This window comes from Bidens hawaiensis, unplaced genomic scaffold, assembly GCF_021521415.1.
Source record: "Bidens hawaiensis isolate Kalapana, Puna unplaced genomic scaffold, B.hawaiensis_p1.1 tig00021498_1, whole genome shotgun sequence".
Taxonomy (NCBI): Eukaryota; Viridiplantae; Streptophyta; class Magnoliopsida; order Asterales; family Asteraceae; genus Bidens; species Bidens hawaiensis.
This window is the reverse complement of record NW_027493335.1, coordinates 190,150-216,976: the sequence shown is the minus strand read 5'-3', so window position 1 is coordinate 216,976 and position 26,827 is coordinate 190,150. Positions and strand designations below refer to the sequence as shown.

The window sequence follows — 26,827 nt, the reverse complement described above, 5'->3', positions numbered from 1 at the left end:
TAAAAGTAGCATAAAGATTAATTATATATGCACTCTTTAAAACAGTTTGATTATTATCGCTTAAAATGTTTCTAATATCAAATTTACATATTTGTTGAAAAATACTACATATTAACATATTTCCTAACACGTACGTAAAAAAGATAATTTATAACTAAATAAAGTTATTTATTGTAATTTGTAAATAGTAAACTTATACCTGTGTTGAGTCAGCTAGCGGTGGTCTTTTGCCATTGGGTCATCCCATACGAAGTACCTAGACAATTCTAAGTTTGTTGGCCGTTAAAAAGTGCAATTTTAATTGGAGTACAATCACGGGCCTTCTAGCTTAGCAGTAGCTTGGTTACTTCTTTTGGGAGAGGTCGTGTAACATTTGTTAATGTTCAAACCCGAAAACCCGACCATTTTTAAAATTTTGATACTTTCGGATCCGCAGTTATTAATAAAATCTTCGCATTTATTGAGTATTTGATTGTGATATTTAGTTGTTTATAATTATTGGTGTTCTTCAAGATGGATCAACCGCCTTCTTCTCCTCCTCTCCTAATTCCCGCCCTTTGACTCGTGTTTGCAAGTCTTGGATGAACCTAGACTATTTTTTGTTAATAGTTAACTTACTCCTTCATCAAATTGGGTCAAAGCTCATTAATTTGTGACTACTATTGCTCAAGACTAGCCTTATGACTAGCTAATGTAATTAATCATTTCATCCTTGTTATTAATTATTTGAAGCCTATATAGCCTCTCAAACTTCTTAAATTATTTACCACAACACTTTACACTCTTAATTGTGTTCTTACTTTTCAATTGGTGCTAAAATTCAAGTTTGACCAAGAAAGTCAAATCCATCAAGTTCTTCTTTCTTCTTTGATATTCCATCATCGGGTAATTATTGTCTTACTTCTGTACAACATATCATGTGATCATCATCATGTCGTCGCTCTAAATTTACAACAGTGGTTGTGTTTTCACTATCGCTCGTCGACACATTAATGTTCGGCTAAAAAAAGTTTTATGTTAAAAACTATCTTTTATAAAACTAATAAACAAGACTAAGATTGTCAGACATGTCACGTCATCTTATCATTTCAAACATGTTAGACATAAACCTGAATCAAAACCGAGTTCATGTCCGACCAAAAACATGAACCACTCGTTAAACTTATTTTATTAAATAATATTCGGTTCGTAAATGAACCGAACTCATCAAATTTAACTAAGCATTATTATAACCTTTTTTGGCATGTCGGCATGAACGTGTCAGCAATCTATTTCTTGTCTTTCCTCAACCTTATTTTGATCATAGTTATTTATTTATTTATCTAGGGTCACTTGTTAACCAAACCATGTCGGTTCACTCGCTTAAAGACATCTTCGCTTATTTACTCATTCTCGCTTATTTAACAGGTGAGTTTTTCGTAACCCCCTTTTAACACTTTTAATATCTTGGGGTGTAGCATGTACGAATTTTATCTCGCTAGTTATGGGCTTGTTTACAAATTGATTCACATTTACTGCTCGTGTTAATATTATTCTTGCATATTGTTTATGATTATACGTGAATTATGTGCAACGTGTTTACTGTTTTTATGGTGGAAGTTACGCAAACAAATACACATAGTGAAAGGGTCTGACGGGACGTCTCCACGCTGCTTAACGCTTTCAACTTCAGTTGTTATGCTTAGTGGTTCTCATTTCCCGTATTACTACGGCTTCGCTAAAGGAACGTGAGGAAGACACTACTTGTTTCCATTTACTTTATGTTTAAATATTTATTGAATAACTATCGTTGGCATGACGATCGTTGAATCGCGCATTTTGTATATATTTATATATGCAAAAATATAATGAAAACTCACCAACATGTGTTGTTGACAAAATATATTATTTTAAACGTGCTGTAGGTTGATACAATGAAGTGCCATGACAAGAAAACTAGTTATGCTTTAGGATTATTATAATGAATAATAATAATATTTGTATCATTTAAATGTAATGTTGTTTGACTCATTATCAAACTATTTGTGTATTTACGAAATTATGGAATAAAATAAATATATTGTCACTATTAATAGTGTTACGAGTTTATAACTGATATGTACATTGCAATCGGGCGTATTCCGTTTAAAGACGGGGTATTACACTTGTGTCAAGGGCAGTTTCATCGGTTATTAGGATTTTCAAGTTTGACATGAATCGTCTAATAGTTGGATTGGTTGAAATCAAGTCAAGACTAATAAAAAATGCTGTTAGTAACAAAATAAGAGGCAATTAACTATATTAAGTTGTATGTTGACTTTTGATGAAGGAAACTAGAACAAGATGAAAATAAATGAATGACTATAATTTGGTTCGTTCTTGAGTTCTCAAAAGATATATTGGAGAGTTCTACGCAGGAAACACATTTTTTTCGTGAATAGAAAAATACAAAATAAATAAATCATTTTTTACAAATTTAATGTACAATAAAATGGTTAAAACATAATTTTTATTCATCTCTCATAGCATTTGAAAAAAATATGCATTTATTTATCAAACCTACGTACACTTTGTGTAAATCATACGTGTGTATGCTTAAAAATGAAAAACAATAATATAAGCAAGTTAATATAATGATTTTTTATACACATAACTTATATACTAATTTGTATGTAAAAAAGGAATTTTCTTTATAGAATATGAACAATTTATGGAAAATTTAAAAGCATACTACTTTAATATATTCTACAAAAGAACATATAAATGAAAAGAATGAGAATGATTTGTAACAGAAAAAATCAAAATTAATAATAATAACAATTAAAACTTAAGTAAAATATAAATAAAAAGGGAAAAAGTAAAAAAAAAAAAACTAAAATGTTTCCATCATTATACACATTGAAAAAGAAAATTAATGGATTTTTTTTTCTTGATATTGTATTATATTTTATACATCACCAAGCCAACAAGGTAGAGTTTGAAGGGAAAAGAAGCCAAATGAAAAACTAGGTCAATCAAATAAGAAAATTAAGGTTGATCAGAAGCTCATGATGAAGACCTCTCTTAGACTTAGTTTAGTTTAAGGGGATTATTAGAAATTTATTAAATAAAACATTTAGTATTATTGTGTAATTGTTTTTTATATTAAAGTATCATTGTGTATTATAATAGAAGGGGCCTAAATGTAATTAGTGTAAATTTGATGTATTGTTGTTTAATCAAAACGATGTGACGATAGGAAGTATGATTGTCAATTTATGACACAGACCTGTTAACATGACACAACACGACACGACACGACATGAGTTTTTACAGGTTTGAGTTTGAGTTTAACAAGTTTCATGTCTTAAACATGTCAGCCTGTTTAAGACATTTTTAAATTCGTGTCCTAACATGTTAAAGACTAGTTAACTTGTTAGTAACACGTGTAGATTTTTATTTAAAAAAAAATAAATATATATACACTTCTAAAGTTTTAAACCTAAAGTCTTACTTACAAACTATTTCACTAATGTTTGTCAGAACTTGATATTATACTTTTATGGATGTTATGATTTGCATCTATAATTTTTTGATTCAAATATGCTATTGTATTTGTCGTCTTTTGTTTCTAGTATGTTATGGATTTGTAGTTTTTTGTTTCAAATATGTTTTAGATTATCTATTAATTGAGACTTTTATGCTCGTTTTGATAATTTTGGTTATGTTACACATGTATTTTTCGTTGCGTCTTTAAACAGATCTCTTAACAGGTCAACAGGTTAATATGTTACTAAGCAGGTTTGTGTTCGTGTTTGGAAAAAAATGACACGATTAGTTATCGTGTCGTGTTTGTGTTTAGCACAACAGATCATCATGTCTTATCGTGTCGTGTACGACATGGTATAGCTGCCCCAATAGGGAGGCACTAGTTCGGTAATGTGTATATGTGTGTGCCGATTTCAACAATGAATACTATAGATTCAACATTTATGCGTTAATCCGGCCCTGATGATCTTTTCAGTTATTTGTTATTTTTATTCCAACATTGAATACTGGAACTCAAATATAACTAACACGTTTTGATGCAATGACTATGGATGATAAGATAACTTTAGTCGCTTAAATAAAAGTAGTATTCAGAAAGGGTAAAGGGTCTGGGTAAGATATTAGGTAAAAGGGTCGGGTCTTACCCTTTGAACAGTCGTAAATATTCTGATGAAAGAACTCCACGAAAATTACTGGTTGTTCAACCGATATCATGTGAAGCCTCTTCTAGCATTTGAAAACACATGTTGCAAATAAAAGTGGACGTAGATCTCATCTACTTCTTCAGATAAATGAAGAAAAGACACTAAAAAGTTTATATGGTAGTATTATGCATACACATGCAAGATAGTATTAATTAAGTGTTATATGCACACATAATAAGAGGGGCCGGACCACTAGTGTGAGTAAAGTTTATGGATAGTTTACCATATGGCATACCCATCCCTAACTATATGGGTAGTTTGTCAAATTACAATTTGTGTCAAATGTTTCCCGTGTGTTTATATTGTTGTTGGAGACTTTTGAAGAAATTAAAACACCCATTAATAATCAATTTATTATATATAAATTATACCACTAACTCTTCACCATTTTTATTCACTTAAACATTTCACCATTTTTATTCACTCAAATCCTCAATGGCTAATTTCTCAAACGATGATATCGGAATATTCATACTGCCGAACGATTTTGATAACGATATTTTTTCAAATGATAGTGGATACGCTTTTTCAAAGATCTCATCGAGCAAGCCGAAGAGAAAGACACGGCAACTTCATTGCGCATTTCTAAAAAAATCGTTTGATGCGATCATGAAAAAGATAACGAAAAATATAATTGGCCGAAAGATCATCTAGTTTAGATGTTCGTTTTTTTATTTTTTTTGGTTTTGATCGTCATATTTATTTTTCCGGTTTTTAATTATGTTATATTTTTAATTTAATTGAAATATAATTTTAATTACATTTAATTGTTTTATTTATTTATAAATTTTAACAAAAAAATAAAATAAAAAGAGTTTTAGGGTAATTATAGGTAGGTGTTTCGAGTTATTTTCTGATTTGTACGTGGGTATCTAAGGGTAGAAATAAAATAACGGTGTATTATTGGCCGGTGAATGAGTTATACCCATGAGTGTACATTCCCCTATAATATAGTAATGCCTACTCATTGTATGTGTGTTCAACCCCTCTAACATCGTATGAATAAGAATGATATGCCTTTGGGTTACCCAAGCTATAGTCAAACTTGTCTTATGTAAATTTTAAATTCCCAACAAGAACATCCAGGTAGTAACCTACATACTGTGTAGGCCATGTTACATTAGTTAATATAAACAGTGTCATTCTAAAAAGAATGAAACTAATACAATTAATATCACATTAGTATGCTATTCTAAGGACCAGCTCACATGTTACATCCTGCATCAAACAATCAATAACTAATTAAAAGATATTTAATTTCGGTAAGGTATTGTTGTCGGGATAACTAAACCATATTGTTTTATTTAATCCATATGCCCTATACGCCAAGCAACTAAATTATACAAAGTATGAACCAACTTCAATTATTAAGTGTTAATTAAGTGGTCTAAACTATTTCCCGTGACAAATCTTTGGCTTTTTGAGACCAAGAATATCTAGTACACATGACACCTCAACTATTTTGGAGTCATGTGGATTTTCTTTCACATTGATTATACTCTTCTTTTATAACAACGAATAAATAAAGCTCTGCTACCCGGGATAATTAAAAAGGTGACTCTATAAGTACGTGATCACAAACAGTTCCGGGTAGCCTAAACCCACCATTTCTTGTTGCGGAGAAAATCCACTGCTCGAAGGGCCGTTGCGGTAAAACCCAGTTAAAAACGGGTTCTAACTCGAGTTCTTTTATGCATTGGCAAAATTTGCTATAATTTTCTTCTTGGCTGCATTGGATCGGAATTCTACTGAAAGATACTTTAAATTATTGAATAGCATAACAAGATCATGCATATATATAGAGGACAAAAAAGAATTTATTTTACATAATTAAATAATTTAAGTAATTAAATTTATTAAACCACAAGCTAGGTACGATCTTTTAAGACACTTCAAATCCCAGATCTCTTGGAAGTTAACTTCCACTTATGTTCACGCTACATTGGATGAGAAAGCTACGTATGCACTTTGGTCGATCGAAAGAAATAACTATAAAATGTCTCTTTGATAAAGGAACAAAAATGGAGAGTATCTACTATATTGTGTAACTTAAATATACTTAGCATTTGGCTTAATAAACTTTTACTTTTAGTCATTTGATAAGGAGAAGTTATATGTTTGACCCTTATAATAAACTAAGTTGTAAACTTGAGCCAACTGAATTGAGCGAGCCGTTGCGACTTTTAATCGAGCTGAGATCAAGTTTAAAATTCCAGCTCGATTTTAATTTTAAGCTGATATAAAATTCGAGCCAGCTTTAAAATTCCAGCTCGATTGATATAAATTTCGAGTCAAACTCAAGCTAGCCATGACTCGACTCAGCCTGGCTCGTTAACTACCTAGCTTTAAGTGTTGTGTTTCCTGCTATATTGCACATTGCATCTCTTTATATGCTAAAATTAGTTTATCTTTAATGTACGTAGGGACATACCTCGCATTATAAAGGATCTATCTGTTTCCAAGTTGTATATCAATAACCTTTTGAAACATGCATTAAGACAAATGTAACAATAAAAAATAATTATTTCCAACTAATTATTGAATGACTTTTGTTTTCCCACTAAATCACGTTAAGTTTCGTGTCTTATCTTATATTCATGCCCGTGGTTTTGTTGGTCAAAAGTTGAAATATAAAGGTTTAGACTAATTCTAAAATTTTAATTTAGTTAGATAGCCGAGTAATTTTCAATTATTTAATGGACTTCTAGCCCAAATAACCATATCTTACGAGAGTTATTTTTGTAGCTAGGTTCGTTTGTTTTGATTTGTATATGAACAACATTGTAATTCTTTCATCATCGCAAATAATAATTCGATAAAAACATCCAAACGATTTACATTGTAATCTATCTCAAGTTAAGGATTAATATTAACATAAACAATCTCAATTTTCTCTCGACCATATGGTATTAGTTTGCTCATCATTGTAAGTTGTGTGGATAGAATCCTAGTGAGTATCGGGTAAAATTTAACCCATGCTTTAAATGTAGGTACGTTTTTCAACTACACTAGCAAATGTCAAAGCGCGGGTAAGTTTTTCAACTGTCGCAGTGTGCGACAATTCGCTAGAGAATGCAATGTCTCAATATTTATGCATGTATTCAGATCATCTAGTAGATTTCACTACTAGAAAAAATGCCTTTAATGACACGCATTGCGTGCCATTAAAGGGTATAGATGACACGCAAAATGTGTGTCATTGAAGCCCCCGTCATAAATTGAAAATGACACGCAATCTGCGTGTCGTATTTAATGACACACGTCTATGACATGCATGTGTGACACTTGTATATGACTAGCATTGTTATCTTATATTGTTTTTTAAAAAATAATATATATATATATATGCATAATTACTAATATTTACATTAATGACACAAATATAGCAACAAAACCGTCCATTTCATTTTCTTAATTAGACATTACAAGTCAAAATATTACAAATATTCTCAAAGTTAACAAAAATGTTGGTTACTATTCAACACCATACATATCACTGCTGGAAAATAAACTGTGTTGCGTAGATCGACCATTCTTCATGAACTGCATCGAAATCAGCGTCTATGTATTCGTCTTCGTCTCCCCAACCTAAAACGAAAAATAAACAAAGAAAACGTTACAAAATTTGGTCGGATCAAAACGAATTGGGTTAAAACAAACCAATATAAACATAATCGAGCAAGTATTATTACACTTACATTGTTATTGACGAGTATTTGAAGTCCTTCAAGAATTATAAGATATAATAATCACTTGGTACTTCTTGGCTGAGTCGGACGCTACAAAATTACAAACAATAAAATAATTAAGACATATAATTAAGCTTTCTAGTGATTTATAAACAAGAATATAGTACCTAAACCCGACCATTTTAACCTATATATTAAACAGGTCCGATACATTGATGGGCCTTTAACTATACACTTTTACATTACTTTTAAAGTTGATACAAGTAAAAAGGATTATTAACAAAACAAAACAGATATTTATTTGTTTCACATCGTAATCTAATCCGTATATTTTTCAAAGTCAAACATAGAAAAGTGCTACCTATGATAATAAGTATGTGTTTTTAGTTCACGGATATAAGATATTAGCTAACCTTGGAATACTATAGCTAACCTTGAACATTAAGAAAAAGCATTGCAGCAACATGAAGGTGACTGCACCATTTAAAAAAAAACTATACATATCATTAATGCAAGAAAATGATTAACACATAATGCACAAAGCATATGAATACATATGAATAATGATAGATTTTTCATAATCTTACTAATAAGATAAAGAGATACCTTTTTATTAATTATAGCAGAAAATCGACCATTTGTATCTGCACCATACTCTGTTTTGCACGTCTTAAATACTTCCAGAAATACCCTTGATGATGACTTGGGTTTTTAAGCATCTTGCGCCTTAAGAGTCAACAACCCATAATACCCTTATGTTTGCAACTGACTTGCGCTCTGACCCGCAACTGACTTGTGCGTGCATGTTAGTCTTAACCATTTATCTTATAAAAGTGTATTTTCACCATAATTTTCAAAGAGACTATTTATGGGACAAAGGCTAACTCGAAAGTCAGCGTTGAACGAATTGTGTGTTCTATACTGTTGGTTCAGCAGCAGCAAGTTAAAGCCAAAAGTTTTTTGTTTATTGTTGGTTCAGTAGCAGCAAATTAAAGCCAAAACTGCGCGCACATTGACTATAAATTCTGACATGTCAAAGTATCCCTAAACTATGAGAACCTTTACATAATACATGCTCAAACCTTAATATTCCTTATTGTTAAACATCATTTCTACTAGGGTTTTTCACGGTTTGGTTTCAAACCGTGAAACCGTTCGAACCAGTTATCGGTTTGGTTTTCATGGTTTTGTTGACCCAAGTTGCCAACTGCATTTTTTTAACAATACTAACAAAATCAATATTTAATGTGAAATCATTCTTAAAAACTCGAATGTTAGATGTTTTGACTGTTAAAGGTTTAAAGAACGGTGTACCTCCATCTTTCTATAATTAGCATCAAGATCTTCCACACACTCGACAACTGCAAGTTAGTATATGCCATCACAAAAGTCAATATCCACTAAATATTTCTAAGAAGTAATTAAAGTATCATCCATCTTAATCTATCAAATTTTATAAAAAGTTTAAAATAATGATTTAAAAAAATGTCGGTTTGCAGACACACACCAAATTATTATTAGCGGATATTATTTGATTACCAGATATAATTTATATTTAGAGATAGATTTGATTATTATTCTAGAATTATCTCTTTCCATGTATTTAGTTAGGGTTTGTTCTTAGACCAGACTCAATATGCTAAGGAGATTCTGGCACGCACTGCTATGTCAGATTGCAAACCGTGTGCTACCCCAGTTGATTTATCTTCTAAGTTGAGTGTCACAGATGGCCCTCTTTTCCATGACCCGACTTTATATAGAAGTCTTGCCGGGGCCCTTCAGTATCTGACTTTTACTCGGCCTGATATCTCTTATGCTGTCCAACAGGTGTGTTTATTTATGCATGAGCCGCATGACTCCCATTATGCCTTCATGAAACGTATTCTTCGGTATTTGCAAGGGACATTAGAGTATGGGATTCATATGGTGCGGTCTAAAACAAACTCATTAACGGCTTATTCTGACGCTGATTGGGGCGGATGTCCTGACTCACGGCGTTCCACAAGCGGATATTGTGTATTCTTGGGGGATAACTTGATTTCATGGTCGTCTAAACGTCAGCCAACGGTTTCTCGATCTAACGCTGAGGCTGAATACAAAGGTGTTGCTAATGCAGTTGCCGAAGCCACATGGATCCGCAATTTGTTACTTGAGTTACACGTTCCATTGCAACACGCTTCGGTGATTTATTGTGACAATGTCTCTGCGGTTTACTTGTCTGACAATCCTGTGCAGCATCAACGGACGAAGCATATTGAGATAGATATACATTTTGTTCGAGAAAAAGTGCGCATTGGTCACATCCGAGTTTTGCATGTTCCCTCGTCTTATCAATACGCTGATATCTTCACCAAGGGACTTTCTCGACAGTTATTTCAGTCTTTCAGGTCCAGTTTGACCGTTTGTCCAATGACCGATCAAACTGCGGGGGGCTATTAGCGGATATTATTTGATTACCAGATATAGTTTATATTTAGAGATAGATTTGATTATTATTATAGAATTATCTCTTTCCATGTATTTAGTTAGGGTTTGTTATTCCTAGGGTCTATATATATGACCCTCCTCCATGTAATATGATTCAATAATAACAAACCATAAGAACTTTTATGGTATCACAGCCACAGCTTCGGCTCTTAACCCTATCGCCTCCCTTCTTCTTTTCCGACTAACCACAGCTTCGGCTGACCCTTATCAATCACCGTAGCCTCCTGTCATCTTCCTTTTCTTTTCTTTTTTTTTCGATCAACCCTTATGGATACAGACGACAAACCAGAACAGCATGGCACCTCCGCGTCTGTTCCCAAACCTGCCTTGCACCCCGCTTATTCGGTCACTAATATACAAAGCAAAATACGAACCTTAGATGGCAAGAAACTCACCTACATTGCCTGGGTCAAGCTGTTTCGACTGCATGCCACGGCTTATCAGGTTCTCAATCACATTGACAACACCCCACCACCCGCCGCTGATTCTCCAGAGTACTCCCCATGGAAAGAGATAATTCTAGAATAATAATCAAATCTATCTCTAAATATAAACTATATCTGGTAATCAAATAATATCCGCTAATAATTATGATTCTGTTGATCCAAAGTAGTTTATGAGATTTCCAAGAAGATTGGAACACATTGATATTCAGACGTGTCCTAGTAAGTTTATTAAACAAAATTCAAAACCTTAATAAAATCAAACGAAGTCAAAGTAGTTGAAGAAATTGGTGCTACCTTAATCAAATTTTGTTTCTTGTTATGAATTTCATACCCAACTGTTAGTAAACATTGATCTTTACTTCAACAATTAAATGGACCATCCTTAAATTGTAATAACTAAACATACTGATGTAGTTGTCTTGTTAGCATAGGGATCAGGTTGGTAACTTGGTGTCATACCGTAACCGACTGGTCCCGATCCCGACTTTCCCTATCGCGCTTTTCTTAACAACTTGGAATCGGTACCAAAGATACTTGGTTCGGTACCATTATCGTAGGCAAACATTTAGAAAATACAGGTACCAAACTAATCCCAAACCGTCAAAAGGTTGGTACCGAATCGATACCCGATTCGGTATGGTACCGAACCAAGCATCTTTGGTATCGATTCCAAGTTTTTAAAAAAATCGCGAAAACCAAAAGACGCAAGAAAAACAACCGTGCGTAGATACAAACTACAAATATAAAACACATAAGGTAACTTAATACTTGAAGTAAAGGTCAAGCTACAAATAGAAAAAAAATGTGGCAGCTCTTTTAACCCACAAGATTATCCCATTATATGCGGATGCTAAGAAAGGTTTGATTCTATGATAATAATAGATTTATTTCAATAAAATAAAATTAAACCACATATAAGCACACCTTACCATAATCATTCTTCATATTGTTATGTGAAATTTTCCAATGGCGTAGAGCAACAGTTCTGTGCCAAATTCCAACATCTAAAGTGGTTTCTAGTCCTACAAATTAATTAAAGGGTAAAAGCTCATTGATCAAATAGAAAATGTATAGGTAGTACAGTAGCATTTTGTGAGTAGCACCGACCTTCACATTTATATATATATATATATATATATATATATATATATATATATATATAATGGTTTGTTTCGGGTTCATTGATAAAAATCGTAACGGTTTGGTTACGGTTTGACATAAAAACGTCAAAACCGGACCATGAACACCCTAATTTCCACATTCGGTGTTATATATCTTTACGAAATACATTACTAATTGTGCCACACATGATTCATCTATTACAAGATTATCTATCAATAACCCCGCCCCCAATCCGTGTGCAAAATCAGCCCTAAATGATCTCTGATGTCCTAATGATTAACATTCAGATTTCAAACATTCAGAAAAATGAAAAAAAATGTGATTCTGCAAGCAAACATTAAATTAACAGTCCATTAAACCCTAGCCAATTAACATTAGAACAAGATAAAATTGAAGGCATATACCTCACAATAGATGAAATCCTCAATATAATCCTTCAATTAACTCCAAATAAGCAAACCCTGGCCGATTGAACCCTAGCCGACTGAAAACTGAATCATAGCCGGCTGAAATTGAACGGGCTTTGGTGAACTGAACCATGGATGGTGTTCGTTGTGTAGCGTGGGACTGGTAGAGAAGATCAATGGCAGAAGGAGATAAACTCTAGGGTGGGACTGGTGTAGAGTGGGAGATGAACCCTAGAGTGGGACTGGTTTAATTTGTTTAGGCAGTAAGGAAATATTGGGCGGGGGTTTTAATTTTTTATTTGGCTTGAAACATGACACTCATATATGACATGCATAGTTCTTATTTAATTTATGACACTAGTTTAATGACATACAAAAAAAGTGTCATAAGTCTTCTAATTTTTAAAAAATATGACGTTTTTTAATGACAAACACATTTGCGTGTCATAAATCACCGCGTGTCATTGTTCGCATGTCATTAAAGGTCTTTTTTGTAGTAGTGTTTAATAGGGCAATGCAATCTTTAAATGATCTGAATTCTAGCGCATGAACCATGGCTTCATTGAAACCAAACTCCTGGCTTTCAAGCATTAAAGTACGAAAAATATTGATCTAACCGTGTTCCTTTTGTCGCATGTGATTCTCAATTCTACTCGAACCAACTCCCTCTCCATTCCTTGTATCAACTTGTTGTGTACTCAAATCTTCAAAAATAATTATTTAGATAACCCGTTTTGTAATCATCATGAGACTTTTCCTTCGCTCCTTCTTCTTACACACCTTTGGTTTTCCTTCGATGCAATGTTGGCATGGAAACACGATTGATGAATAATAAAAACGATGGTTTCTCTTTATTTTATTCATCGTCCTCAGTGCACTCTGATACTACTATGTTGGTGGCAACAGATTTATTCTTTCACTCACTTACGTATATAATCTCTCGAAAGAACAAGAAACAATCAAGATTGAAACTTGATTAACAACACGATTACTTGAATAATGTGGAAAATCGATTTAGTGTATTTGATCGATAATATCTTGGTAAAGAACACCAATTACTTAAAGTACATACATATGCCCTATTTTTAGTGTGAAGCGAAGGTTAAAGATTTTGACGCCAATAACCGTCTCAAACGATTAATTTTTTTCACTTCCTTATAACCATTAGCCTAAGTTAATATTATTGCATAGTACTTAAGAGTAATCATCCTAATAATAATAATTATAATTACAATAAAATCATAAGATTTAAATTATAATTCTACAAAAGGGCCTTTGGTGATGGAGAGAGATGGTGTTTTGACGATGGCGAGGTTGGTTTTAGGTGGTGGCCGGAGAAAATCATTGGTCATTGGGATCTCTAACCCGTGACCATACGCCGCAACTGTAATGTTTACTTTCTAGGACTTGTTGAGTTTTTGAGATGATCATAAGAAGAAGAGGGATTAATAGATGTATTATGCAAGTTTTGCATAAAACTAGAAATAACGATACCTATAATTATTTGAGTCACAATGTGAGTTTTCTGATGGCATACATATCATACTTGATTATGTTCACATATAATATAGTAATAACACATATATTTTAAATTAATTGAGATGCAAATTCACTTAGTTGTCTAGAAAGTTTGATTTGAGTTGTTTATAGAAAATCAAATGCATCATGTATCGGTCAAGTAACACTATGCCCATTTGATGCCCCTTCTTTCCGTTTGTGATTGATCACTCATGTTAGTTGACAATAAGACGTGTTTATACCTATTGCGATTGTTATTTTTGGTTTCCTTATGCCCGAAGCCGTGAAGCTATTTATTTGTGTCCAACGGGTCATAAATAGTAATGTTATGACTCATGCATTTATGAAATTTATAAAAGACTTAGCTTTAATATTCAAAAAGGACTAGTGGCGTAGCTAGTTGTTTGTTTGTCTTCTATCTGACGTGAACATGAAGAAAAATTCCCAACCTTCCAATATCAATTGTTTTCCACCCTTTTATCCTAATAAGTAATAAGACGTACACAACATACAAAATAAACGAAAACATCAAATATACAATCTTATTCCGACAAAATAATTCTTCACACAATCGTTACAAAGAAGTTAAAATGCTTTCTCCAATATAGAGAGTTCAAACAGTAAACACTCTCACAATCCAAAACAAACAAATACACGCATGATACGACACGACATAATACATAATAATTTGTTCGTTTAAGCACATACGAAGTCCTTTGGAACTTGCTTGCTACAAACATTTAGAAGCAAACTGAGAGACAATGGAACATTCAGATTAATTCCAAGAATGTTAGCCTTAATAGCCGTACAAAGGCAAACAGCAGCCTCAAGGTCAACAAGGCCTTCGAGAAGGCTACAACATGGCTTAACTGGTGGGTCTCCAACGACTAGATTAAGTAAGTTGCCAAGCTCATTGGCGCACACACCTAGTTTAAGGGCGTCCCTAGGACAAGTTCTAGTGGATGGTGGATTTGGTATCGGGATAGGGTGTGGACGGGTACCATTGGCTAGTGCAAAAAACAATAGGTTGAGTGCAAGAAAGAGAGCTAGTGGGGTATTGGTCTTTGAAGCCATCTCTTCGTGATGTGGGAGTTTATCACAAAGATTTAATGGTTAATTATTAATGGATGGAATAAGGTTAGGAGATTTGAGGAGTATTTATAGGAGAAATTAAAAAGGTAGGTAAATTGTATTCTATTGCTGATTTTGACGAGGGGAGATCTAACCTGCGTTCTGTGGATTTTCTTGTGTTTGGCTGGGCAGGGGGTAAGCATGCGTGTGTTGACCTCACTGGGGTGTCCCTGTTGGTGGGGCTAAGAGACAGTGGCTTCATACCGGGACATGCGGTTTTGAGAGCGAAATCTAGGAAGGTTGCTAAGCATGAGGCAGCGTGTTTGGAGAATCAGCACGTGTTTATTCCATTTGCCTTCGACACATTTGGATCCCTAACTCCCGAGGCGGTTCGCTTCTTGGAGCGGGTGCAGAAGGTGGTCCACAGTGACTCGCAGAGCCCGAGGAACCAAGGATTTATATTTAGTAGAATAGGTTTTGCGATTCAAAAGGGGATAGCGGCGCAGCTTGTTGCTCGCTTACCCATTATTCAGATGTAGCTCGGTTTGTGTTATATATAATAACTTTAATAAAAAGAATATAAAATTGCTGATTGCTCACATGTGATGCACCTGAATATAAAATTCTTTGTTCTTATTAAGCAAAAAATGCATGTTCTTATTAAGCCAATAAACTATACATCCTAAGTCCTAACGTCACAAAACTTCATATCCTAACAACCTAACATCCTATCAATATAGCACAAAACACCACAATATGTTTTGGCTCTTGCAAAGTGGTGTCTTTTAATCAATTGGTCAGGTTTTTCTTTCATTAACTACTCTCTGTGTAATGCAACTTGTAAACCCAATTGCTAATAGCATGTAAACTGACACCATTTGTTAATAGCCTAACAAAATCCTCCTAACAAATTAATATAATCTTTAAACGATGTGCTAAAATTAGCCTAACAACATAACAAAATAGTACAATCTGCATTACATAAACATTAGCCTAACAACCAAACATCCATCATATCGTCCATACGAAATTATAAAAGAGACACAAACAAAAATTGTTGTAGCTTTATCATGTTTTTTTTCCAGTGATGAATAATGAGTTGCTTTCTAAGAGTATAGTTTAAATCATTATATAACCTAACATCGAAAAAACATAACGTTCTGAGGTATAAGATAAACAATTTTGTAACATTATCGAGGAGTTTCGTAGTGATTACTCGACTTGGCCCTAATCAGCACGTTTAGTATGACCAGAGGCGTAACTACAATAAGAAAATAATAAAACAGAGAAAGCAGTTGTATTACGATGTATTGGATTTAGTTGAAGTTTTACATCGATTGACTTGTATCCTTATTCCGATCGAAATCCCTAAAACATCAGTTTAAAATTTGAAAAAACTTAATGACGTAAGTTTTTTTAACGGATGTCTAATGAAAACAATAAGTGTTAAAGTTGGACTAGTGACAACTACTATATGTATTATTGGCTAACTACAAAAATGTCAGATTATTAAAATCTAATTTGTCTATTAAATTTTATATTTTACATTATCTTAATAAGTTTATAACTTGACAATTGACTGGTGGATAAATTTCTATTTAGATGAATGTTTTTGCAAATGTGAACAAATTACTAAAATTAGACAAAAGCTCTTGAAACACCAACTTCCTAACTCTAAGGGAAAGGTTCCAAATTTATCGATGGTTCTATGTTGCTAAGTTCCGCATAGCTTGGGACTCATCTGTCCACCGTAATTTCGTAATTAATCTTTGTTCATGTTTGAGTGTTCTTGCATGAAGTGTATACGAAAAAATAAGGGGCTACTTTGAATCCGTGTGTGCGTGCATGCATCTAGACATTGTTTGTCTTTAATTTCCATAGCGATCGATCATAAAATATGCCGCCACAAAATGCCTCGCAAGATACGATTATTTGCTATGCTCCGTTGATGATTACGACCCAAGGAATATGGCAAGGAGATAATCCGTTGAAGTACTCGCTCCCTCTTTTCCTTTTGCAACTGATTCTCGTCGTTGTTACCACTCGTGTTCTTGTTTTCCTCTTGAAACCCTTTCGCCAACCTCGTGTTATTTCCGAGATCCTTGTAAGTCTTGTTGTATTTGTCTTGTCTCATTTTGTTTCTAGTAATCACGAAATTTCATCAAGACAATATAGAAATTGTGAATTTATAGGGAAAGTTGAATAATAATCTTCATTAATGAAAATCATTTCTAAATTGTTTTACAAGTTATATTCCTTGAAAGAAAAAACGTATGTAACAAATTTTAGCTAGTAATTACACATATATGATATATCCATTTGGTGATCATGTGATTGCCCAAGCATCATTCAATTGATTGCTATGTTGACTTCTAGGTGGTTTTGTTAATTACTTGCATAATTAGATAATTTGCATAGGAGGGGGAGGGACTTTGGACCAGACATGACACGAGTCGCGACTTTGATGAATCTCTACGATCGTGAATGTTGTTAACAAACACAACACCCTTGCGAGTCGCGACTATCATGAGAGGTTGTCATGTCTGGTTCAAATACTTTTACAGATAATTAACAAAACAACATGAAATTAATTGGTATTGCCAAACAGATCCAAATAACTTTACATAATAACCTTTTATAATAGTTAATAAATGTCTTGAAACAATGTATGTTACACTTATTTCATGATTTCTTGCTAACTTAGTGCAATGATATGTATATACACACACAGGGTGGAGTAATATTGGGTCCATCGGTGTTGGGACGAAGCGATCTCTTTACGAATGCAGTATTCCCATTGAATAGTGTTACGGTTCTTGAAACAATGGCGAACATCGGCCTTCTCTACTTCCTTTTCTTGGTCGGAGTAGAAATGGACATTGCAGTGATCCGCCACACAGGAAGAAAAGCCATATTCATCGCATTCGCGGGGATGATCCTCCCTTTCCTCATTGGCATCTCTTTCTCCTACCTATTACATGAAAGAACACAAGCAGTCAAACAAGGGACCTTTATATTATTCCTTGGAGTAGCTCTATCCGTGACCGCATTCCCAGTGCTTGCACGAGTCCTAGCCGAGCTCAAACTACTTAACACGGATATTGGTCGGATCGCAATGTCAGCAGCCCTCGTTAACGATATGTGTGCATGGATTCTACTAGCCTTAGCTATCGCTTTAGCCGAAAATGAAAATATTAACTTAGCTACTCTATGGGTAGTTTTATCTAGTGCAGGGTTTATTATGTTTTGCATTTATGTTGTCCGTCCAATGGTTTCTTGGATTATTCAAAAGACACCAGAGGGTGAACCGGTTAGTGATTTCTATATTGGTGTGATCTTAACCGGAGTTATGATCTCCGGGTTCATAACCGATGCTATCGGTACACACTCGGTGTTTGGTGCATTTATATTCGGGTTGGTGATCCCTAATGGACCTTTAGGGGTTACACTTATTGAAAGATTGGAGGATTTTGTATCGGGTCTTTTGTTACCACTTTTTTTCGCGATTAGTGGTCTTAAAACAGAAATAGGCGCGATTGATGGTGCGGACACATGGGGCATACTAGCTCTTGTGATAATATTAGCTTGTGCCGGAAAAGTGGCTGGGACATTGCTCGTTGCTCTACTCTACCAGATCCCGTTCTATGACGGGGTTACGCTTGGATTCCTAATGAACACCAAAGGCCTTGTTGAGATGATTGTTCTCAATGTTGGTAAGGATCAAAAGGTAAGTTCATCTTACATGGTATTTCTTTTGCTGGTGGCAAAACTTGTTGCCTGTTTGTTTGCGTTCTGTTTCAGTGTAAAAGAATATACATAATATATCTTATATACATTTTGTAACCATGGATATGTAGGTATTGGATGACAAATCTTTTGCAATCATGATTGTGGTAGCATTGGTGATGACCGCGATAATTACTCCGGCGGTGACCGCACTCTACAAACCGGCAAGAAGATTTGCACCTTATAAAGGTAGAACAATCCTAAAATCGAATCCGGATGGTGATTTAAGAACCCTAGTTTGCATCCACACACCTAGAAACGTGCCCACAATCATCAACCTTCTTGAAGCCTCAAATCCAACAAAGAAGTCTCCACTTTCCATCTATGTCCTCCATCTAGTCGAGCTAACGGGGCGAGCCTCCGCAATGTTAATCGTCCACAACAGCCGGAGGACTGGACGTCCAGCAGCCAACCGAACACAAGCCCAATCTGATCACATCATCAATGCATTTGAAACCTTCGAGCAAAACGCGGGAAATGTATCGGTTCAACCACTTACCGCAATATCCCCTTACTCGACCATGCACGAGGATATTTGTAGCGTTGCAGAGGACAAACGCGTAGCGTTTATTATCCTCCCGTTCCACAAGCAACAAACTGTGGACGGGGGAATGGAAGGCACTAACCCTGCTTTTCGGGTTATTAACCAAAATGTTTTAGCAAATGCACCTTGCTCGGTCGGTATCCTGGTTGACCGTGGTCTCAGCGCGTCAACCAGGATAGCTGGAAACCAAATAGCACACCACATTGCTGTGGTGTTCATTGGTGGACCAGATGACCGAGAAGCGTTAGCGTTTGCCTGGCGTATGTCTGGCTATCCTGGGAACACTCTCACCGTAATGCGGTTTGTTCTTGGGACCGAAAACCTTGATCAAGCAAGTACCTCCAACGGAATTGAGAACGACCCTAGGGTATTGAAAGTGATAACTGATAGCGATCGAGATAAACAAGAAGACGACGCGTTTATAAACCAATTTAGATCAAGGATATCAAGTGAGGATTGTATTAGTTACAATGAAACAGCAGTGAATAATGCTGAGCAAACTGTGGCAGCTATTCGATCTGTCGATACCGCGCATGATTTGTTTATTGTAGGGCGAGGTCAAGGAGTGGTGTCACCGCTGACCGCGGGATTGACCGACTGGAGTGAGTGTCCTGAGCTAGGAGCAATCGGTGACTTATTAGCATCATCTGATTTTGCTACCACTGTGTCCGTGCTAGTGATTCAGCACTATGCGGGTTCGGATGTAGAAGACTTCACCACATCACCGGACAGTAACCAGGGTACGTTCATGAACCGTACCCCGAATACGAACCGGCGGTCTCCTAGAGGCTCATCTATGAATGATACATAACATTAAAGATTTATACTCGTCTGTATTTGTTGTGAATTAAGTAGGGTAAATAAAATGTTTTGTTCTTAGGGTTGTTATCTAATGTTATACTTTTTATATATGCTTTAAAGTGGTGTTTAGTATTAGAAAATGAGTACTCAAAAGTGTTGTGTCAAGGCTAAACGGATGATATTATTACAACAAATGTTTTTTGATCATTAATATTGAATAAGGATTGCATACAAAAAAATGAAACTGAAATAGATCTCTTATATATATAGAGATGATAACGTCTATTACCGATCGAGGTCAAATTCTCGGTCAAAGATAAGTTTAAAAGCGTGTCTAGGTACCCTAATTAATAGGGTCACTAGGGTTTTGCAAATAAGGAAATTAGGCTATTTGTGGTGGGTGTCATGTTTGGGTGATTTTGGTCAATGGTGGGCGAGAACACAACCCCCCCCCCCCCGGCGATTCTTTTAGGGGCCGTTGGTTGTCGGGGGGGGGGGGGGGGTATTGTCGCCGTTGGTTGTGTGTGTGTATATTATTATATATGTTTGTGTGTGGTGTATATATGTGTGTGTGTATATATTAGCCTACAACACCATTACACCAAAAAAAAACCTATCATTTGCTGACTAGGCGTCACATGACGCATAACGCTCCATTTTGTAGCCCCTTCACTGCACATTGCCTTAGTGGTCAATGTTTTATGTTTAACTGATTTTATTTTGTAGTAAACAGTTATGAACTTTTCTATGATCTTAATCTTGTTCAAATAAATTGTTTGTTTAATATAAATATAAAGGTGTGGTAAAGTTGTAAATAATAACTAATAAAAAAAAATGCATTCGGTTTTATGTTTAGATGCTAGTTGTATAACCAATTCAAATTACTTTTTAAAAGTTACAGACATAATTATAATCGATTTATAAAAAAGGGATGATAACCGACACAAAATCCGGCTGTACGTGTTGACTTAAATGGTATTAATAACCATTTAATAATAAAAGGCTAGAACACTATCAAGCATGTCATTTCATAATAAAAATCCAGAATCGAATTAAGAAAATTTAGTCTTTGACGCTTCTTAAATCTTAATGTGTTTGGCATGTAGGTAGTTGAGACGTTTGGTTAATGTATTTAACTTTCTGATACACAGTTTTATCTATGCATAAAAGTGTAGTTAAAACTTAAAAGTAAGTAAAAATAATAAAAATTATCTTCAAAGTACGGGCCTTTTTTTTACCTTCTCTATTATAATCTAAATAGACATAAACTACTTATCTAACTTTAAAACAAATTAATGTTGAAAGCTTAAGAAAAAAAAGTGCTAAAAACCTTTCAAAAATATATCACTAATTAGGTAGTCAATCACTAATTATCTAATTAGTATAATTGAAAATTTTGATGTCACAAAGTGAACTATCTCTGTTTTTATATATGTAGTAATGGTTTTGATAGTTAGCATATACATTGGTGTTGGATGGATGGTTTTGTTGGTAAGGGAAATTGTTTGTCTGTACCGGTTTGCAACCCAGGTTTGAATATCTAATGTCGCAAATTATGGTTTCATTTTTTTAATTGTGTTATTTATGGATTTGTGCATGGTAGAATGGTTTGTCTTTGAAGATTAACATTGGTGTGGATCAGATAGTTGTGTTGTTAAGTGAAGCCGACCGAATTTGCGTACAAATAACCGCATTTTGTTTTAGTATCGGTACATAACGAAAACTGACCGGATACCAATTTTGTTTTTATTTTTGTTTTTTTAGTTAAAGTGTCGTAACGAACGTAACGGAGACGGACCAAATTTGTATAAACTCATCGCCTCAAAGCCTGGGATCGACAACGCTCGGGTTTTACCAAAGCCCGAGCTTTACTGACTGACGACACCCAATTGGTCCGTCTCATTATTTTAAATTGTTTTTGTTTTAGTTCCGATGACATAACGCACATAATCAAAACCGACTGAATTCGTGTCGACTTACTGCCTCAAAGTCGGGACCTACAATAGTACAATGTTTGGGTTTTACCAACGCTCGAGTTTTACCAAACTGTCCGGCGCAATGCGTCGGGTAAAACACTAATTAGTATTATAATGTCAAATCAAAGTTCTAGATATCGCTTTCCAAATACAGTCCCAAGTACCCGGCCCTTACGACTTACAAGCTTGTAGCATTTATTTCATAAATATCACCAAATTACATATAAAGTATATAAAACCATTCTTGAATCATATGGCCATGATCCTTTACAAGTATCCATCATAAACACACATATATAGATATATTCCAAAAACACCAATTAAAGTTTCAACCATTAACAATCCTAGAAGAAAAAACTAAGCACATTGGAAGCCGGAGGGAACCTTCTTGCCACAGTAGTTAAGCAACAAGCTCAATGAGACCGGCACATTTAGGTGTGTCCCCAAGACATTAGCTTTGATTGCGGTGCAAAGGCAGACGGCAGCCTCAAGATCTGCGAGTCCCTCAATGAGGGGGCAACATGGTGTCTTTGGTGGAGTTCCAACCACTAGGTGGATAAGGTCATTGAGCAACTTAGCACATACACCTAACTTGAGTGTGTCTTTCGGGCAAGTGGCTTTGGGTGGTGGATTTGAAGGTGTAGGAGGCTTTGGTGTTGAAGGGACTTTGGGTGGTGGATTTGAAGGTGTAGGTGTAGGTGGCTTTGGTGTTGAAGGGACTTTGGGTGGTGGGTTTGAAGGTGTAGGTGGCTTTGGTGTTGAAGGGACTTTGGGTGGTGGGTTTGAAGGTGTAGGTGTAGGAGGCTTTGGTGAGGGGGGGGGGGGGGGGGGGGCACGGCGGCGGCGGCGGTGGTGGACAGGCTTCTGGGGTATAGGTGGATGTTACTAGAGTGAAGAAGAGTAGGTTGAATGTAAGGAACAAGGCTTGTTTTGCTAATACCCTTGAAGCCATTTGTAATGCTTCTAGCTTTAGCTAGTTACAAAGTGTGGTTGTTGGTAGTTTGTTTTGTGTGAAGATGGACAAGGTGCATGGGGTATTTATAGATGGAAATTGTCAATGACTTCCTCAATTATTCATGATTATTGTAATTAACTCGCTTTTTTATGTGTATCTAGTTTCTTTTAACAATAAACTAATATAATTCTAAATACTCCTACCAAATGTTTAAGCCTGCATTTTGTAATACGGAATTTGAACCATCCACCTCTAAGATAGAGGCGACCTTTCTTTATCGCATTTAACTTCACCTTTTGAACTATAAATATATCAAAAATAAGTAAAATTCCTCTGAATACCTAACAAAATTCAACAATGTCTATTGGTTCTTCTAATTTCTTTATAACATTATAAGTTGGTTCTAAGGTTTAACATTTAATCATGCAGGATAAATCCATAGATAAATATAACAATTTCAAGTTTAATTAGGTTAATTTTATTCATGCATAAACACAATATGGAGTTTTGACTATAAGTTAACAAAGTACAGGATGCACAATCAACACGATCATACGTAGTTTGGTGATCTTTAATCGGGGTCAGCCTGTATATAAAAGAAATGGCGGTTGTTTTAGGCACCAAATTTACGAGGCCTAAAATTTGTTTAGGGTTCTAACATACATTACATAATGATCCAGATGATGCTGATTAGGATATGTATGAAAACCCGATGAAAGATCACATAGAAATTCTTGCCAATTAAAATCCACATCTTGGCGGCATGTTAGTACGTCAAATTTGATCTTTGTTGTGTTTTTCTGTTCTTGAAATGATGGTAGATGTTGTGTATCAATAGAGGAAAGTGAAAGGGATGCCTTTGTGGGTCTTGTTCTAAGACACGAGACAATTTTTACTTAATTTATTCTACCTCTTTGTTGCTATTCTCTTTTGGTAAGATCATTTATCTTGCAATATCGGGTTTTATGGCAGACGTTGTTGCTTCTTTGAGCGAGCGCTTAGGTTAATAACTATGACTAACGTGTTTAACATGCCGTTTTGACTAATGTGAAAGAGTAAAGTGTTAACATATAATTGTTGGAGTTCTTTTAACTATTTTCAAGCATGCATCAAATATAGCCATATTCCCAAGCATCGCGACTTCTTTTGTAGCTAAAGATAGTGCAACGAGTTTGAGTTCAGTCCTTGATGTTACCCTTGTCATGGTAGAACTTCAATCTTTCAATATATTCATCCCTGATTTGTTATGTTTTTCATTCTGGAGATGGGTTTCTCATACGAATAAATCATGTGAAAGCTTGAATCTAAATCACCTAGATAAACGTGTTCGACATTTTTCCATACTATTTTGCATATTTTTTTAGTGATAACTTGGAACACTACCAAGTCACTGACCCACCTGATCGATTATCTTTATACCACTCTCACGAGAAAAGTCACCATATGTGAGAAAGTCATCTGGCCCAACCTAGCTAGACCCCCCCCCCCTCCCCCCTATTTTTTTTATTATCATTATTATTATTATTTTACATATGGGATTGGAACCCCAAGACATTGAACTTTTGGGTTGCATATGGTTAAGAGTTTGAGTTTGAGAATATTTGAGTTTTACATTGAATATATTTGGTAACTTTATATGCCCCATTTCAAGTTTGATAAATTTCTAGGTGATTTTCACTCAGAGAATAAACGCTACTAAGTCGGAATCAAGACAGATTAACCAAACATGGTTGATTTTTGTTAATAGTGCAACAAAATATATACAACAACAACAACAACCGAACCCAGTAAAATTCCCATCAATAGCATAACTATTAGCAGGGTCTGGGGAGGGTGAGATGTAGGCAAACCGTTCCTTTATCCCAAAGAATAAAGAGTTAACTTTCAAAAAGACCCTTGGCTAAAAAAAACATACGTGTGAGACCACATACAAGAAACATAAATATCAACACTAGCTCCCATGTCATAAATATAATAGTAATACTATATTAAAATAGTCATAATAGTAAATAGATAAAAAAAAATGATGATATTGGTAATGATTAATGAATGATAATAGAATAGATAAATAAAAATGATGATATTGCAACAAAATATATCTAACTAGAAAAAAAATATCTTCCTAAATTCTGAGACTGAGAAACAAAGGTGTTAAGTCTGATTTTGTTTTCTCATTGTAATCCTAAAACCACAGAAAAATATATGAAGGAAAACAATGTGAGCAAATTAAGAGGATAACAAAGAACACTATAGGACGCCATGTGGGCAGCTTGTACATGTTAGGCAAAACATGGCTAATGTAAGCGCAAGCTGTCAGATAAGCCTCAGCCTGTTACATGGTTTGTAATTTTCCCCTCTCGGTCTTAGTTATTTTTATTAATATAATTACATATACACTGTTTGTAATATACTTAACCTTTGATCAAACAAAAGATTTAAAAAAATACAAGCTTTAAGAAAATCCACAACGGGTCTAAATGAACCCGTCCGGTTTCTAAAAACTAAACCTCATATAAACCTCCCTCATTTTGGCACTAGTTCACCTTGTTCGTCCGAGTCTGCAAACTCCCACATACCAACCTGATGCAGCGGTAAAACGAAAACGAAGATCTATCACGTTGATTCAGTGAATACCCGTGATGAACTTCACCAAAACTCCCAATTCTCACCCAAAGGTCAAGAAAAGTGAAGAGAAAAATATTTATTTATGAGATTCAAGTCTGACCATCCATATTACATCAACATCATATTAATAGACTTTCTAATACGAAATGGGCCAAAAAAAGTCATTGGCCAAACACAAACCCAAAAATAAAAAGATAAAAACTGACAAAAAAACATAAAAAGGCTCATAACTTTATTTAGGAGGCGTTTTGGGCTTCTGGCAGGGGCCAAACCACCATAGGCTGTTTGCCACAATGTGCTCCTCGTCTCAAGCTTCGATTTGACTGGTAATGAGCTTGAAACGGAGCTTCGTGGGCCAAGTTATGCCTATTTTCGTGGGCCACCTTTGAAAGCACGATCATGAGCCTCTAAATATAACATGTCACGTTCTTCAATATTTGGGCCTCCATCACAACCACATGAGTCCCACCTCTCACATACACACGCACACAAATATATACAATTTTAATAATTGTTAATGGCCGGTTTTTGGAGGGTTGGTGAAGTAGAAAAAAATTGGTGTTTATAAATAGAGTTTGGAATGTAACGTGGAGCTGATGTGACGGTTTGTAGACGTTTAGCATTATGGATGCTCTAAAAACTGCCATAACAAGGACATGCGTTGAATTTAAGACAAGACACGCATAGATAGGAATAGAACATAACCTATTGTCTATTATTAATATCTTTCAAGTTCTATAAGTCAATAATGTTTTTATCATTGTTTCACTATTACAATTCCGGGTGTATCTGCGAATTAAAGCTAAAATAGTTGCCTAAATTAATTGGTGACCACATGCGGAGCGCAGTCGCAAATTATCTAGTCGCCAATCAAATTTGTGACCACCTTTTGCAACCAAAATCCTTTTACCAATTTAGCGACCAAATTGCGGTCGTGTTATTTGCTACTATAATTATGAAAGTTGCTTTTCTGATGTGTTTTTAATTTGCCTTTTGGTTAATTTTTTATTTTATAAATTGGTGATTATTTTTTTTAATTTTAAATATAATTTATGAGCAGTTTAAGATGAATATTGGTATTAAATTAGTGACAAATATGCTACTGTAATAAGTTTGGTCGCTAAAATTGCGTAGGATGCAAACCGGCCGTAAATTTTACGGTTGGTTTTGTGAAACGTAGTTTTGAGCC

General features: G+C 34.9%; 1 protein-coding gene and 2 pseudogenes across 1 annotated transcript; 1 reads left to right on the top strand and 2 right to left on the bottom strand.

Moving 5' to 3' along the window:
• Positions 1 to 14,538: 14,538 nt before the first annotated feature.
• LOC143563550 (putative lipid-binding protein AIR1 pseudogene) lies at positions 14,539 to 15,000 on the bottom strand (annotated as a pseudogene).
• A 1,488-nt stretch (positions 15,001 to 16,488) lies between these two features.
• Positions 16,489 to 20,180, top strand: LOC143563549 (cation/H(+) antiporter 15-like). Its single transcript, XM_077051068.1, has 3 exons — positions 16,489 to 17,055; positions 17,683 to 18,678; positions 18,809 to 20,180. The coding sequence occupies exons 1-3, from the start codon at positions 16,849 to 16,851 to the stop codon at positions 20,090 to 20,092; spliced, it is 2,487 nt and encodes an 828-aa protein (XP_076907183.1). The 5' UTR covers positions 16,489 to 16,848; the 3' UTR covers positions 20,093 to 20,180.
• A 2,152-nt stretch (positions 20,181 to 22,332) lies between these two features.
• On the bottom strand, positions 22,333 to 23,052 carry LOC143563562 (uncharacterized; annotated as a pseudogene).
• Between the last annotated feature and the right edge of the window lie 3,775 nt (positions 23,053 to 26,827).